At 50.9% G+C, this 16,023-nt stretch overlaps 1 protein-coding gene across 1 annotated transcript in view; it reads left to right on the top strand.

Annotated features, from left to right (window-relative positions):
- The window catches only part of Abcg1 (ATP binding cassette subfamily G member 1), a 59,056-nt gene extending 49,864 nt beyond the window's left edge, over positions 1-9,192 (top strand). The window contains exons 9-15 of the mRNA XM_036167555.1: positions 1,682-1,830; positions 1,946-2,047; positions 2,826-2,994; positions 4,256-4,356; positions 4,544-4,702; positions 6,293-6,411; positions 7,457-9,192. Of these exons, the coding sequence (XP_036023448.1) occupies positions 1,682-1,830; positions 1,946-2,047; positions 2,826-2,994; positions 4,256-4,356; positions 4,544-4,702; positions 6,293-6,411; positions 7,457-7,685 (1,028 nt within the window). The 3' untranslated portion in view covers positions 7,686-9,192. The remainder of the gene's footprint in view (positions 1-1,681; positions 1,831-1,945; positions 2,048-2,825; positions 2,995-4,255; positions 4,357-4,543; positions 4,703-6,292; positions 6,412-7,456) is intronic.
- Positions 9,193-16,023: the final 6,831 nt, after the last annotated feature.

Raw genomic sequence — 16,023 nt, 5'->3', positions numbered from 1 at the left:
GGCAGGCCTCTCTCCCAGGAGGACTTGTCCAGTGACCAGGCTCTGCCCTGTCTTTGCTTGGCCTCCCCCTGTGTCTCTTAGGCATCCCCTCTATGGGGACACTGGCCACTAGACTTGGGACCAACGCTACATCCATGACTGCTTCTCTGTAAGCACCTTGCTACTCAGGGCCACTCAGAGATCCCAACTGGACAACCGTCCTGTGTGGCTTTTCTCCCACAGCTGTATTTCTTTCACACATCTGGCCACTCAGCTCCCAGGGATCCAGATGTCGTTTCCCAAATTGTGTTCAGGGGTCCTTGATCCCGGGAATGTTCCTCACCCACAAGAAGCATACTGCTACAAAGTGGGGAGGAGACAGGAGGAGACGGGTGAGGGAAAGTGCTTCGTAAAGGGAAGAACTGGGCATATTTAAAAGCCGAGAGAGGGGTTGGGGATTTAGCTCAGTGGTAGAGCGCTTGCCTAGCAAGCGCAAGGCCCTGGGTTCGATCCTCAGCTCAAAAAAAAAAAAAATAGGGGTAAAAGCCAAGAGAAAGATCTTGTTTGTAGTTGGCTTATTCCCTCCCAAGAGAGAGGAAGAGAGGAGAGTGGGCAGTCAGTCCTGCTGAGCAGGGAAAGGGAGTGGAAGCCAGAAAGGAGGACAAGCAGGAGAGAGGATCCCATGGATCGTGGGAAGATGGCTGGTGTCTGGTGATTTGAGGAGGCCCCTTCCCAGGGTCTCTCCTCTGACGGGCCTCTGAAGGAAAGGTGGGGCCTGCAGCACTTAGGAGTGGTGTGAATACCCCCATGGAGTCTAGAGATGGACCGGGCAGTGCTGGGGACTTACTTGGTGCTGCAAATGACCCTTTTCCAGAGGGGCCCAATGTGTCCTGACTTCAGCCTGATAGGCCACTTAGAAAAGGAATTGCTAGTTTGCTGCAGGGTCCAGGAGAGGAGGGGTCTTTGGACATCAGCAGCAGGGTATAGAGATGAGGGCTGTGCTATGCAGGGAGGAGGTGGAGGAAGGAACCAACCGGTCACAGAGGTCTCTAGACAGCAACAAACTGTCGTTACCATGGGGTGAATGGGGACCAGTCAGCAGCCACAGAAGTAGTCTAGGCAGAGGGAACTTTGACGGAGTCCAGGATGGACAGAGGAAGCAAGTAAGGAAAACCTGGGGAGAAGATGCTTGCTTGGAGGTGAGCGGTATGGCCCATGGTCTCCAGCCTCAGAGCAGTGGACCCCGTGTGCTGTGGGCAGTCCTTCCCCGTGGACTATTCATTGCCCTTTATATTCAGCACGTGAGCAAGGAGCCCAGCTTCCTCACACTCTAGCCCACGCTGGTCCAGAGCAGGCATTCAGTGTACACTGTACACATGGTCATGGCATAGATGAATGAGTTCCTTGCTTCCTGGGTGAGCCGACAGCGTGATGCATATTTGTGTGTTTGCATTTCTGGTCTCCTGACACCAGGCATGGCTTACTGGGGGCAGGGGAGGGCGGGGGGTTGTGATCGAACATTAGTCAATCAGCAACCCACTGCCATGGCTCTCAGGAACCACCATAACTCATTTTAAAGCATTCTCATTACCATACAGACCTTGCTATCACGAAGTGACAGAGACCCTAAGTTCCCATCAGCACTGTCGTGCTTCTTCTCAGGGGTCCCTGTCTCACGTCACCTTTTCTGTGTCTCCTGCAGTCATGGAAGTGGCATCAGGCGAGTATGGTGATCAGAACAGCCGCCTGGTGAGAGCCGTGCGGGAGGGCATGTGTGACTCTGACTATAAGAGGGATCTTGGGGGCGACACAGACGTGAACCCATTTCTTTGGCACCGGCCTGCTGAGGAGGTAAAGCAGGTGAAGGGATTGGAGTGGTCTGGAGATGGGTCCTGCAGAGTCCTTCTTGAGCCAGGAAAGCATGGTGGGTAAGAGGTTCACTCACTCCCTTCATGTGTATCTTCAGGACTCTACCTCCATGGAAGGCTGCCACAGCTTCTCGGCCAGCTGCCTCACCCAGTTCTGCATCCTCTTCAAGAGGACCTTCCTCAGCATCATGCGGGACTCGGTAAGGATGTCCTCGATAGGTCTGTTTCCTCACACACACGCACCCCAAGCACACTTCGAGGTCGCTGTTCCTCAGTTTGTATCAGTCAGCTCCCACTGTTGCGCTGCTGTTAACAAAAGGCCCCAAGGTACCTGTGTCCACAAGGCCCAGTGTGAGTCTTGCTGGTGTCACGTATGTGCTGTGGGTCGAGGTGGGGTGACCCCATCTATCTTCTCACTCCAAACTCTGAACAAAGGATAACCCCAATATGGGCATGCATAGAAGTGCCAGAGGAAAGGTGGAGGATTGGGATCATGCAGAGAGGGAGGCAGAGGATGATGCAAGTGTGCTAGTACCACCCGTCCAGTGGGCACGAGGCAGCCTGCCTGGGGAGGCTGAAGTCCAGTGTAGCCTCAGGGCCCTGATCTGGGATATCTGTAACTTACCATGCATGGGCTCATGCTTATCGCAACCCAAGCCACAGCTCAGGATGAAAGGCTCCCGTAGAGTCCTCCCTGCCATTGCTTTGTCTCCTCTGGAGGGAGACCAGCCTTCTTTGCCAGCTTTGAAGGGAAGCAACAAAGCATGGCGATTCTGTTTCAGTGGTATATGACTTGACGTGGTAGAGATGTGCGTGCATGTGGATGTGTGTGCTTGTGCACGTATGATTATTTCCCTGAAGGGAAGGGAAGGTGGCTCATATGATCTGCTGGCATGGGAGTCAGAACCGATGCCTCCAGTGGTCTTGGCCTTGTTCTCTCATGCCTGTGCCCTGGATGAGAGCTGTGCCTGCCCTTAGGTCCTGACACACCTGCGAATCACCTCACACATCGGGATCGGCCTGCTCATTGGCCTGCTGTACCTGGGGATCGGGAACGAAGCCAAGAAGGTCCTGAGCAACTCCGGCTTCCTCTTCTTCTCTATGCTCTTCCTCATGTTTGCAGCTCTCATGCCCACGGTCCTGACCTGTGAGTGTCCCTTCCCTTCTCGCTGGGACTCCTACCGAGGCGTGGGGGCCTGGGGGCTTGTCTTAATCAGGCATGACTTCTATAGCATACAGGGCCTTGATGCTTCAAACTCAACCTTTGTATGTTGACAAAACAGGTTGTCTTGTATTTGCCATTGGATAAGAAGATGTTGTATAATGAGTTGGGGAGGTGGCTAAGTGGTTAGGAGCACATACTTCCTGCCCTTTCATAGGACCAGGATGTGGTTCCTATCGCCTATGTCGAATGACTCACAACCACCTATAAACTTTAGCTCCAGGGGAATCCAATGCCTCTGGTCTCTGTGGGTCCTTGCCCACATATGGCATACACTCACACACACACACATGAAAATATAGTGTTTAGTACAAACGATCAAATCTCAACGAAAGGCAGGTGGGCGTGGTGGAAAGCAATGGAGAGAAATTCCCCAGAGTTTGCTCCTCAAGAGACCCTCAGATCTGGCTTGCTGGCTGTGCCCACCTGACCAGTGGAGTTCAGCTATTCAGATAGCTGAGGGTGGCCAGCTCTGGCCACTCTGGGCTGCTAGGTACAAAAGCAGAAACCTAGGGGTTAGAGAGCTGATGAATCCAGCAGGGACAGGGCTGGTCAGAATGGTCCCACTAGCCATCATGGGGACACTTGATGTTCTCAGGGATGTGGTCCACTCTGGATCTTCATGTGACCACTTGGACCAGTTTCTTTTTTTGCTGCTGTGATAAAATATCACAACCAAAAGCAAATGAAGGAAGAAAGCCTTTATTTTGGCGTATGGTTCCAGAGCCAGCATCCATAATGGCTAGGAAGGCACAGCATGCCTGTAGGCACACATCTGCCCACATGAAGCAGGGAGGGAAAACAGGAAGTAAGTTGAGGCTATAAACCCTTAAATTCTACCCTCCAGTGATGCACTTCCTCCAGCAAGGCTCCGCCTCCTAAAGGTTCCATAACCTCCCCAAACAGCGCCACCAACTGGGGACCACATGTTCACATACACGAGCCTATGGGGGACATTTCTCATTCAGCCCACCTCATAACTCTTGAGTTTAGAGAAATGGCTGATGATTTCCTTTTTCCAGATCAATGAATCTGGTTCCATCTTTTGTTTAAAGTCTGAGTACTGGAGTATTGGCCCACACTGTGACATAGGTCAGAACTGCTAGGCTCAGCCCAAGGCCATTCATGTGTATATCTGACTCACTGGCTGTGCCCACCTAACCATTATCTTCTACCTTCTACCTAGTTCCTCTGGAGATGAGTGTCTTCCTCCGAGAGCACCTGAATTACTGGTACAGCCTGAAGGCCTACTACCTGGCCAAGACCATGGCCGACGTCCCCTTCCAGGTACGTGAGCCACTAGTGACTGGCACTAGGGGACCGGAATTCTCCACATCCACAGAGCCGGGTGGGACTGGTTTTCACTCGTATTCTTCTGAGAGACAAAGCAGAATTTGGTGGGATCTATGGGGCCTGCAACTGTCCTCTGGTGGGACAAGCAGAGCCCCCAGGGACACTGGCTCTGTACTTTCAGATCATGTTTCCCGTGGCCTACTGCAGCATCGTGTACTGGATGACATCACAGCCGTCAGACGCCGTTCGATTTGTGCTGTTCGCTGCCCTTGGCACCATGACCTCACTGGTGGCCCAGTCCTTAGGCCTGCTGATTGGAGCTGCCTCCACATCTCTGCAGGTACAGCCAAGGAGGTGCTGAACAGCACTGGGCTTCCCTCTGCCTCCTCCGTCTAAGGAGACCACTCCCCTCTGAGGCTCAGTGATCCCCATAATTCTGTCTTGAATTCTGTCAGAAGTTTTCACAAAGCCGTTCTCATAGCGAAAAAAATGACATTCTTACTGAGAAGTAAGAGACGTGCCGAGTGGCCATGCCTACCTACACACTGCACATGCCTAGACATGAGTACCCTACAGTGCTTTCTAAGTGTCAGCATACCTAGTACCGAGCACACCCCAGGACCCCATTTTACAGGTAGGGAAGATTAAGGACCAGAGATGCCTTGCTTGGTTGGCATTATACAGCTGTCTTAGAGGCCAAGCTCTCCATCCCTCTCTGCTGGCCCCTGTAGGTCCACTTGACTGACCACTCTTTGGTATACCAATGGTGGGCACCTACTCTTCACCTCACCCTGAGCTTCATATAGCCCTTCTCTGTCTCTTGGAAACCCGGTCTCATCTCCAACCCCAGTTGCCTCCCAGTCCTTAACAAGCCAAAGCCACTTTAGGCTCTTGAGGTTCCAAGCCATGTTCCAAGGGCTCCTGGCTGCCATATACTTTCCAGTTCATCTCCAGTGTCCTCAACAATGGCTTCCTGGCCTCCAGGGTCCAGGGTCCTCACTAAGAGGTGGAGTAGCCATGGTATCTGCCTCATAGTATTGTCACAAGAAGACAGCACTCAGAAGAAGGGCCCGGGACATACCAGTCCCAAATCAGGCCCACAGAATAACCTGTCACCCCCATGTTGACCTCCCATCTCAGTATAGCCCATGTACCCAGCCAGTGCCACCCAGACATCAGAACCATACTGTTTTCATAGATGGCTTTATCCTCTGTGTTGACCTACCCCCCCAATCTCACCTTCTCAGACCCTTCTCCACCTCTCCCCCAAGAGCTGTGGAGCCCAGAGGGTGTATCTGACTGGGTGATGGATGTCTTTTAAGCTCATGTACATATAACATGCACACTACACACAACGTGCACATCACACCTGCACCCTACAATCTTTCCCTCGGGACCCAGCCAGTGGGAACAAATGCTTGCCAGCCTGCCAGGTGTTGCCCTTAGCTCCCAGGGACAGCAAGACCCAAGAGGAGGGGCCTTCCAGCGGGTCCCATGGGGTCCTTGAAACCTGGCTCTGGCATTTGATGCCACCGTAGGTTGGTGACAGTATCTTTACCTCCAGGTGGAATCCCCAGAGAGGTGGCCCTACCCAATTGTCAGCATCAGGGATGGCTATAAATTCCCACTACAGCTCCTCAGAGACCATTCCCAGAAAGTGTTGGCCTCTGCCCTCAGGAAATAATGTTCAGTTTGTCCAGTTTCCTTCCTCAGCCGGGGTTTCAGGGCCCCTCTTCAGGAAATTAACTTCTGGCCCTGGCCAGGGGACATTCTTGGCCACCATCCTGGTCTTGGCCAACCCAAGGAGGACTCTAGCCCTTTGAGATTCCTCCTCTCCAACCACAGGGGATGTCCTCAGGGTCATGGGACTGGGTGGGATATTCTCTGCCCCGTCCAGTGAGTATTCTTCATGTCCCTGTCTGGCTTCCAGGTCGCAACGTTCGTGGGTCCTGTGACGGCCATCCCCGTCTTGCTCTTCTCGGGATTCTTCGTCAGTTTTGACACGATCCCAGCCTACCTACAGTGGATGTCCTATATCTCCTATGTCAGGTACATGTGGGCAGTGGTGTGGGAGGGGCAGCCCCAGGAACTGAGTGGTATTGGAGGAGGGACTCACAAAAGCCTCCGCTTGGCTGCCCACTGAATCTGCACCCGGACTCCAAGAATATGCCTTTGTGTTTTCCTTAGTTTTGTGCCTCACCCTTTCAATACACACAAGTACATATAGACTCCTTCTCTGAAGATGCTTTGGCATGCCCTCACATTCTGGGCATTTCCAAGGGTGTGTCCGTATTTTGTGTAAAAATGCCACAATGAGATCCTGATTATAAAACCTAAACAAGGCACAACAAGGTGCATTATGCCCTCGCTGAAACATCCTACTGCCTTCCAACTGGGGTTTTCTGGCTCTTTGGGTCCAGGGTCTACCAAAGTTCCACCCCTCTGCTGAGTGGCTCTGCACGCTGGCCATTCCCTGGCCAGTCAGTGTCCATCCTTAGGACTTGGGCCTGTGTCCTCACCTCCACCCCCAGCTGCAGCCATTTCCCTGATCACAAAGGTCCACTCTGGGAACAAGTGCTGCTTTCCTGGAGTGTCAGCTTAGGCCCCGCTACATTGTTCAGGAGAACAAGACAGACACAGAGCCCTTGTACAGAGTTTCAGCTGCCCGAGCTTGCCAATCCTGGGAAACCAGAGACCAGCGCCTTTCTTCTGAAGATTGGTGTTTTTGTCCTACAAGACAAGACTGGACCAAAAGGGCTCGATTTAAATGCTCCGGTGTTCTTGCCAGGATCTCCAACCCATAGCTAGACGTAACAGTGAAAAGGTGCGCAGGATTGGAAGGAAGCCAAATATGATTTTTTTTTTTTTATTGCCCCAGTGGATAAACCATGGTTCGTTCCATTTTATATTTTCCCTGGTGGCCTTGGAAGAAACAGGATTGGGAACAAAGGTAGGAGGGCTCTAGAGAGATGTCTTAGGAAGATGGCTGTGAGGTCAGGAGGTAGTGCAGGGAAGGGGGCCCCTGAGAGTGGAGAGCCAGCAGGGTGACCTTCTGCAACGGATGCCCTTCACACCCCGGCGCTCTTCTCCCTAGGTATGGCTTCGAGGGAGTCATCCTCTCCATCTATGGCTTGGACCGGGAGGATCTGCACTGTGACATTGCCGAGACATGCCACTTCCAGAAGTCAGAGGCCATCCTGCGGGAACTGGATGTGGAGAATGCCAAACTGTACCTGGACTTCATTGTCTTGGGCATCTTCTTCGTCTCCCTGCGGCTCATTGCCTATTTTGTCCTGAGATACAAAATCCGGGCCGAGAGGTAAAACACCCGCAGGCCAGCAAGGAGGCAAAGCAGACATTGTGCCCAAGGGCACTGCTGGGAGGCAGCGGTGTGCCTGCTCCTGGTGACACAGACTCTCCCAACCCAACCTGGAGGCCACGCAGGTCGCAGGTCGATGGTGACCAGTGTTCAGCACCTCTGCCCGCCGGGTTGGAACTGTTCTTTTCCTTTTCTAGCTTTAACTAGGAAGATGTAGGACGGTTGGGGTTTTTTACATGCAGGATTTAAAATACAGCTGGCACAGAATGTCATCCTGCGATCCAGCTGGGGACAGGAGGCTTCCTCAGTAGACTGCTCCTGGAGTCCAGGACACATTGGCCCTGGATGAGGAGTGTTGGCCATGTTGGTCCCCGGAGAGGTGGATATCTTGGGGGGAAAAGTCCACACATGGCGGGACTCCGCTTGATGACTGTCATTTCTTATGGTCTCATCTTTCTAAAATTCGTCTCTGATGAGCTCAAGTTCATTTCTGATGAAGTCACTTTCCGAGCCAAAGTCGATAAATTTCACTCATTTTGAGAGATTGTATCTTTCCAGTACTTCTTGAGAACTGATTCAGGGTGTGAAAGGTGTGTTTTGCTTAGAAATAGAAGAGTCCCGTATAGTCACCTAGTGGGGCTCACAGACACATCACGGAAGGTCAGACGTGAGCTCCAGGCGAGGGAGAGCACCACACCAGCTGCGCTGGGCCAGCAGGGACTAAGTGATGCCACCAGGGCTGAGGGAGATGTTGGCAGGCCCTTTCTGGACCTTCCTTCTTCATGTGCTTCTATTTTAAGCAAAATAGATGATTTCTTCCTAGTTTTCTGGCCACTTTCATTTTGCCCAAGAAATACATAGATTAACTTGGTCAGTTTTTAAAGAGCATTTTCCCCCTTTCTTCATGAATCACATTAACTACCTCCATTGAGCCTGGGAAGCCGGCCTGGGGACACATTGAGTGTGTCCCTTGAAATAAGAGGTGGGGGGGCAGTGGGGCATTGGGGAGGGGCAGGCCGGCTAATAGGAAGGGGAGGTGCCATGGATGTCCCCTTTAGGAAAACGCAGCTGCTTGCTTCTGGAGCACTGCCGCCCTGAGATGGAGTCTCCTGTGAAAGCCTGTATGTTTGTATGGGTAGGCCCATTTACCCCTGTGAGCCCCGGTTTCCACACCAGTAAGTAATTGCACTAGATCATGTTCTGACAGGTCCTGAGATTCCTCGGCCGTGGCCTTGAAGCTTTCATATCTTACTTGTAGAGAACGATAAGGGTCCGAATTTTACTTAACGCATGGATGTGCTTTGAAAATATTTAGAGATTCTTTTTATTTTTTCACCCCTAGATCTTTTATAGAGAACACAATTGAAATGCATATTACAATGTAATTTTTCAGTTTGCTTGTTCTATACAAATATGGCATTGCCTTCTAGATTCAGCTTTTAACCAGGGACACAATTCGCCTTTATAAAAAGACTTCATTAAAAAAAAAAAAAGTGTTCATTTAATTTCAAGATGTTAGGCATTACATCGCACCCAGAGAGGATGCCTACTGACTGATGGGAAAGTGTGCATTAAAAGGCATGGGAGTCGGGTGGTCAGATCTCAGACTCGCGCTGGATGAGGTCAGTGCCGAAGAACCCATTCCTCCCGTGTCTCCACTTACGGGTTAGTGTACTGGGTCATGCTCAGCAGGATCTGCCAGGGGCTGACTTTCTCCACTGAGACTGTTCTGCTGTCAATCAAAGAGGCAGAATGAGTGGTCCATGTTTCAAATTTGATTGACTTACCGTCTGGAGGAGTTCTTTCCTGTCCAGGTTTCTCCTCGCTACTGTAAAAAAACAGCTTGTCGCCACCCCTAAGTAAATGAGGGTGTGATGGGGTCCTTCCATTGGGCGGAGTCCGAGCTCATGATACAAGAGCTGGTAGACTGCTGACGGGCAGGGTGATGAGGTCAGTTGTTAAAGGATATTGACCAGAAGAGGCAAGGGGTCAGAAGTCACCCCACAGAACAGCATTGCTCACTTGTTCTGCAGACTTGCGGAAGGCTAACAGCCATATTAGGGGATGCTACATCCTTGTCCCTCATCCAGTGTCCGCAGGTGCCCTGTTGTGTGGTTCTGCTCACCACCACATATAACTTGGATTCCCTTTTCTTCCTCTGCCCGTTTGTCTCCATCATGGAGACACATCCGGCAGTGTGCGCCCTTCCCGACACTGATGTTAAAGTCAGACTTCCCTTGCATTTGGGTTCCATGTGACTCTAAGGACCCAGGCCTTCCTTTTATCCCTAGTTGAGTTCCTTCAATTGTAGGATTCCATCAGGTTAAAGTCTCTACCACCTCCTCATGTTAGCAGAGGTAAAAACGAAAGTCCAAAGACAGCATTTGCAGGGACCTCATCAGAGAGGGAGGCCAGTGGGGCCCTGCCGGGCTGAGGTTCAGAAAAGTCTGGGTGCATGGGTGGGGCTGCTGTCCTCTGTCCAGCCCCCTCCGATGTCCATCCCATCCTGCCTCCTCCCCCAGCCTCTCTTACTTCTTGTCTACCCTTTGTCAAGGGAGAGTTGAACTCTCCAGGGATTCTTCCAGAGAGAGGATGAGCCCATGAGCAGTGCACACAGTAGGTGCTAGACTCTCCCTTCAGGTCAGAGACACTGGTGTCCATGCACTTGTGCTTGAGTGTCTACACATGAATTTGCACAGGCACCCATGTGCACACTCGTATGTGCACACGGGCAGGTCTACCCCCACACATCTCAGATAGTATTATTCTGTGATTTTTTCCCCCTGAGTGCCAGTAGTACACCAGCCTCTGAGTCTTTCCCCATTACCTTTACTCCAAGGAGGAAAGGAAAAATTCACCCATGCCTGTGGCACAGGAGACGGAAGGCCAATGGAAAATCCACCGAGGCTATTGACAAACACCAGCTAAATGAGAATGTGATGGAAAGGCCAGCAGAACCCAGCAGGGGAGCTTGAGGAGCGGATTGTGTCAATATAAAGTTAGATACTTGGAAGAAATAAAGACTGCTAATAAAATATTTTATATAAAATTTTTACATGCATTTGATGTCAAACGCTCCTAGTGGTTTGTGTTTTCCTGAGTCAAACCCATGTGTGCACTGTCTGAAGAGGCATGTGTCTGCCTGGTAGGAGTTCTGATTGGCTGCCTGGTGGGACCCACTCACTGTAGAGTCGGCCTGATCTCTCCAGCACTTTCTATGCGTCTGTCTTTAGGTTGTATTCCCCTTGATGTCTGACCCATGTCCTCTGCTCTGATCATGTGGCCATGGTCTCCAGCAGCACCAGGTGAGGCTCGAGCCACTGGAACATGAAGGCTGCCACCACCAAAACCCCACAGGCATAGCCAAGACAACCCTGCCCATCTCTCCTCCTCATGTCCCAGGATTGGGGCAGCTATATCAGAGAGTGAGTGCCCTGCTCAGGGCTCTGCTTCTGCAGGAGAGAGGTTTCAGGCTTAGGCTCGGGTTCCGGGAAGTAGCTGCTAGCCAGCCAAGCAGGCCTCACGTGGCTGAGTGTGGGCCGCTTGAGATCTGGGTTCCCTGAGCTCTCAGCTAGGTGACCTGCTGGAATTCATCTTTAAAGAGCAGCTGTGGCCTAGGGCCAAGGTCTACACCTACACCTTGCTCCCACGTCTAGGACACAGAACAGAGACCCTGATAGGTAGGTCAGAAAGGTACAGGCCGGTGTGGCTCCTGCGGTGTCCTACAACATGGAAGGAAGGGTGCCAGGTGAGCATGGTGAGTGTGCCCTGGCGAGGGTGTGCGGTCCTGTTCATTGTTGAGTGTGGCCCGGGCATAGGCATGCCCTCCTGGTTCTGTGCTTCTGTTCATTTCTCCCTGTATCCTCTTGCCTCACCAGGCCACCTGTTCTTCTCAGGTCACCTCACACTACAGGGCTGAGCCTTCTGTGGTAGTTCTGAAATAAACCCTCTGAGGGAATTCACTCAGGACCCTTAGGGGATGCCTGCATCTCAGGGCTGCTGGATCTTGGGGCTGCTACAGATGCCCCCAGACATACTCTGATGTACCCATGACAAGGTTATCTCTCAATTAAAGACAGCAAGAGATTAACTGCACTAGCCATAATTAGAGTGGTCTTGACAAAATGCTGTAATTAAAGTGGGGGCAAATATGGTCTCCCTCCAAAAGTAGCTTCAATATTTTCTGATCATGGTTGGCCATGGATAATCACAACTGGACCAGCTGGGTGAAGGTACCTGAGAGTCCACGAGGAGATGACACACTCCTGATGATGTGTGAGTCTTAAGCTTCCCGGTGACCATTCAGTGCCCTGCCCCTTCCTGCTTACATCCTGGAGAGAAGTGTTTGTCTTGAGCTCCACTTCCCATTGTCTCAATGCCAACACAGACCCTTCCTCTAGCAGATATTTGCAGCCTTTGCAGGGTGCTAGAGGCCAGCGAGGAAGCCAAGTCTATGTGCAGTTTGCATGATTGATTCCAAGGGACACAGGCTAGGCTCTGGACTCTGACTTTGTATCTTCAGGACTGTCTCCTGGCATCAAAGGGAGACAACAGGCTAACCACATGTCCCCTCCCTCCTGGTCATCAGAGGGTGCAGCCCCAGGTCCCTCCAGCTCAGATGATCACTACAAAGCAGAGGGTCAGGAGAGCAAGCAGAAAGGTCCCCATGTCGGATACAAATGCAGAGCTACACAAGCCTACACCCTGTTCTGTAAGGCTTCAGGTGTCAGGGAGGCACAGGTATACTCTGGGACTCTCTAACTCAGAGTTGTGCCTAAGTTGCAGCCAAGACATCCTCACCACCTGTGCCTTTCAGTCCACAGGAGTAATGTCACTGAGACTCATTTGGGAACAGCCTTTCCGACCTGAGCTCTTGCAGAGGGCATAAGTCCACTCCTGTCTTAGGGTTTCTGTTGCTGTGATTAAACACTATGAACAAAGCAACTTGGGAAGAAATGGATTCATCTGGCTTACACTTCCAAATCATTGTTCATCACCAAAGGAAGTCAGGACAGGAACTCAAACAGGGCAGGAACCTGGAGGCAGGAGCTGACGCAGAGGCCGTGGAGGGTTGCTGCTTAGTGGCTTGTTCCCCATGGTTTACTCAGCCTGCTTTCTTATAGCACCTGGGACCACCAGCCCAGGGTTGGGACCACCCACAGTGAGCTGGGCCTTCCCCTCTCATTAATTAAGAAAATACCAGTTGGAGATTTAGCTCAGTGGTAGAGCGCTTGCCTAGTAAGTGCAAGGCCCTGGGTTCGATCCTCAGCTCCAAAAAGAAAAAAAAGAAAAGAAAAAAATTCTGAAAAAAAAAAATACTGCCAGGCATTGGTGGCGCACGCCTTTAATCCCAGCACTCGGGAGGCAGAGGCAGGTGGATCTTTGTGAGTTCGAGGCCAGCTTGGTCTCCAAAGCGAGTTCCAGGAAAGGCTCAAAGCTACACAGAGAAACCCTGTCTCAAAAAAAGAAAGAAAGAAAGAAAGAAAGAAAGAAAGAAAGAAAGAAAGAAAGAAAGAAAGAAAGAAAGAAAGAAAGAGAGAGAGAAAGAAAGAGAGAAAGAAAGAGAGAAAGAAAGGAAAAAAGAAAGAAAGGAAAAAGAAAAAGAAAATACCCTATCGGCTTGCCTACAGCCCAATCTTATGGAGGCATTTTCTTAATTGAGGCTCCCTCCCCTCAAATGACTTTAGTTTATGTCAAGCTGACATAAAACTACTCAACACAACACCAAAGACAGAACAGTAAACCTTGGCATGAACCCACAGCTCCTTCAATGAGATCTCTCTCAATGCAGCAGTGTTGGTCAAAAACAGTGGTTCTCAACCTGTGGGTCATCGCTTAAGACCACTGGAAAACACAGATATTTACACTACGATGCATAAAAGTAGCAAAATTATGGTTATAAAGTAGCAATGAGAATAATTTTATGCTGGGGGTGCGGGGGTCACCAGCACATGAGGAACTGTATTAAAGGGTCGCAGCAGTAGGAAGGTTGAGAACCACTGGTCTAAACCTTCCTCCCCCAAGCACACACAGCAGCTCTGAAAGCTCCCAGCAAACTGTTCTGGGGTGTCACCAGCACAGTATCCCCTTCTAGGGGACCTGAGTGCCACATCCTCTACTGAGTGAGATGCATCCTGCTTTGAAAGGCCAATGACAAATGCATGTGAGTGCCCTCTAGTGGTCACTGGGGCTGCACACTCACAGCATGTGGCGAAGATCTGGATGACAAGGGGGGCAGATCAGGGTTAGGGGCAGGGTTAGGGAGGTGGAGCCACAAATTGGAAAGGCTGCTGTGACCAGGCCAATGGGAGCAAGGACAGCTGCCAAGAAAAGCAGATAGTAATCGCTGTGCCCAGAGGGAAGGCTAGAAATAGAACACCGGCAGCCTGGAAGGGGACAAGCCACCTCAGAAGCGATGGGCAGGACCCCTGGCAGCACACACTCAAATCTCGGAGCAGAAACTCAGATTCTACCTGACTGGGAAATTGACAGTGTGTATGTGGGGGAGGAGGATGTAGGTGTGGGTGTGGGTTGGTTGATAGTCACACTGTTTGTTTTGTTGTTATTGTTTGTTTTGTTTTTTTGCTTGCTTGAGGCGGGGTCTCACTATGTAGCCCTGCCCAGCCTATACCTCATTGACTAGACCTGGAATTTGCAGACTCCTTCTGCCCCTGCCTCCCAGGTGCCCCTATGGTATAAGCCAATTTATTGAATCCCCTTTTATAATATACACGAATTCTGTTCCTCTAGAGAACCCCAGCTAACACACACACACACACACACACACACACACACACACACACACACACACACACAGAGTACCCCCTGCCCTCCACATCACATTCCATAATCAGGTCTGCACACAAACTTTTGAAAACTACATACATTCCTATTAAGTATGAGAAGTGAAGGGCAAGCTATCTAATGAATATGTACTGACTGGCATGTCCACACCCCCAGAGGATGTAATGAGGGACCAGGGTGCCAGAACCCCTGCACAAAATCATTGAAAGCAGGCCACCTGTAAGGACAGGAGCCCTGGCAGGCTGAGTGGGCAGCTGTGTAGTGTGGGCATCACTACACTGGAATGGACACCCTGCCTGTAGCTCCATGCTAGGTAAATGCAGAACACAGTAAGCCAGAAAACAAAAACAACCTGCCTTGGCTCCTCATTTATTTATCTATCATCTATCATCTATCAATCTATCTCTCTATTTGTCTGTCTGTCTGTCTATTTATTTATTGTCAACTTAACATGAGGTTGAATTGTCTGGGAAGAGGAAACTGAAAGGTTTTGCATCCCCATAAGCCTCTCTGCCGACACAGCAATCCAAATCAGACCAAATAAGAAAAAGGCCCGGTTTAATGGGTAAAGCATTCCCAGGTGATTCTCCAGAGAGGAGACAGGGACGAGAGACAGAAAAACCACGTGTCTGTTTTCTGGGATGCAGTTTAAATACCCTATAGGAGTGGTCTTGAGCATCTCTGGGGGAGAAACCGTATTTGGTGGGCTTTGAGGGGCAGGTTTGGGGAAAGAGATGGGGGAGGGGAGTTGAGGTAGAATTCTGCCAGAACAGAAACCTTAATGGAGAAAATGCCTCCCGCAGGTTGACCTGTGGGCAAATCAGTGGGGTATTTTATTGATTACCAATTGATATGGGAGGGCCCAGCCCACTGTGGTAGGGCCACCCCTAGGCAAGTGGTCCTGGGTTCTATAAGCTGAGCAAGCCATGGGGAGCAGGCCAGTTAACAGCATCTCTCCATGGTCTCTGCTTCAGTTCTTATGTCTGGGTTCTTGCCTTGAGTTCTCTCAGTGATGGACGGTAACGTCTAAACCAAATCAACCTTTTCCTCCCCGGGTTGGTCATGCTTTTTGGTCATGGTGTTTATCACAGCAATGGAGGAGCAAATCAGGATATAACCTATGTCAGGATGCAGCACAGGGCAAGGCCTGGGTTCAAATCACGTCAACAGGTTTGCAGCCACCATGAGCAGACAAGATCCTGAGTCATCACAGACAGAGGCAGCAGGCTATGGGAGGGCACTTGGCACATCACAGACTCCCACCATCTCTGACCTTGTCTCTACTCAAAACCAACCAATGACACTCAGAAATGCACCCCAAGTTTCCAAACACCCACAGGGCAATACAGTGAGACTATGTCTCTGAGCCCCAATCGGCCCCAAGCTCTAGATAGGTAGCAGCACAAAAATGAGCTTGGGTGGGAGATACCTATCTTTGGCTGACGGGTGTCCCAAGGCTCCCACAGGAGATCACAGGCATGCTGTAGGGTGACACTGGGCTTACCAATAACCAGGGAAGGTCTCAGCAGCTCGCTGGC

Source organism: Onychomys torridus, chromosome 18 (genome assembly GCF_903995425.1).
Source record: "Onychomys torridus chromosome 18, mOncTor1.1, whole genome shotgun sequence".
Classification (NCBI taxonomy): domain Eukaryota; kingdom Metazoa; phylum Chordata; class Mammalia; order Rodentia; family Cricetidae; genus Onychomys; species Onychomys torridus.
The sequence above is the reverse complement of the archived record's forward strand: the minus strand, read 5'-3'. Positions and strand labels throughout refer to the sequence as shown.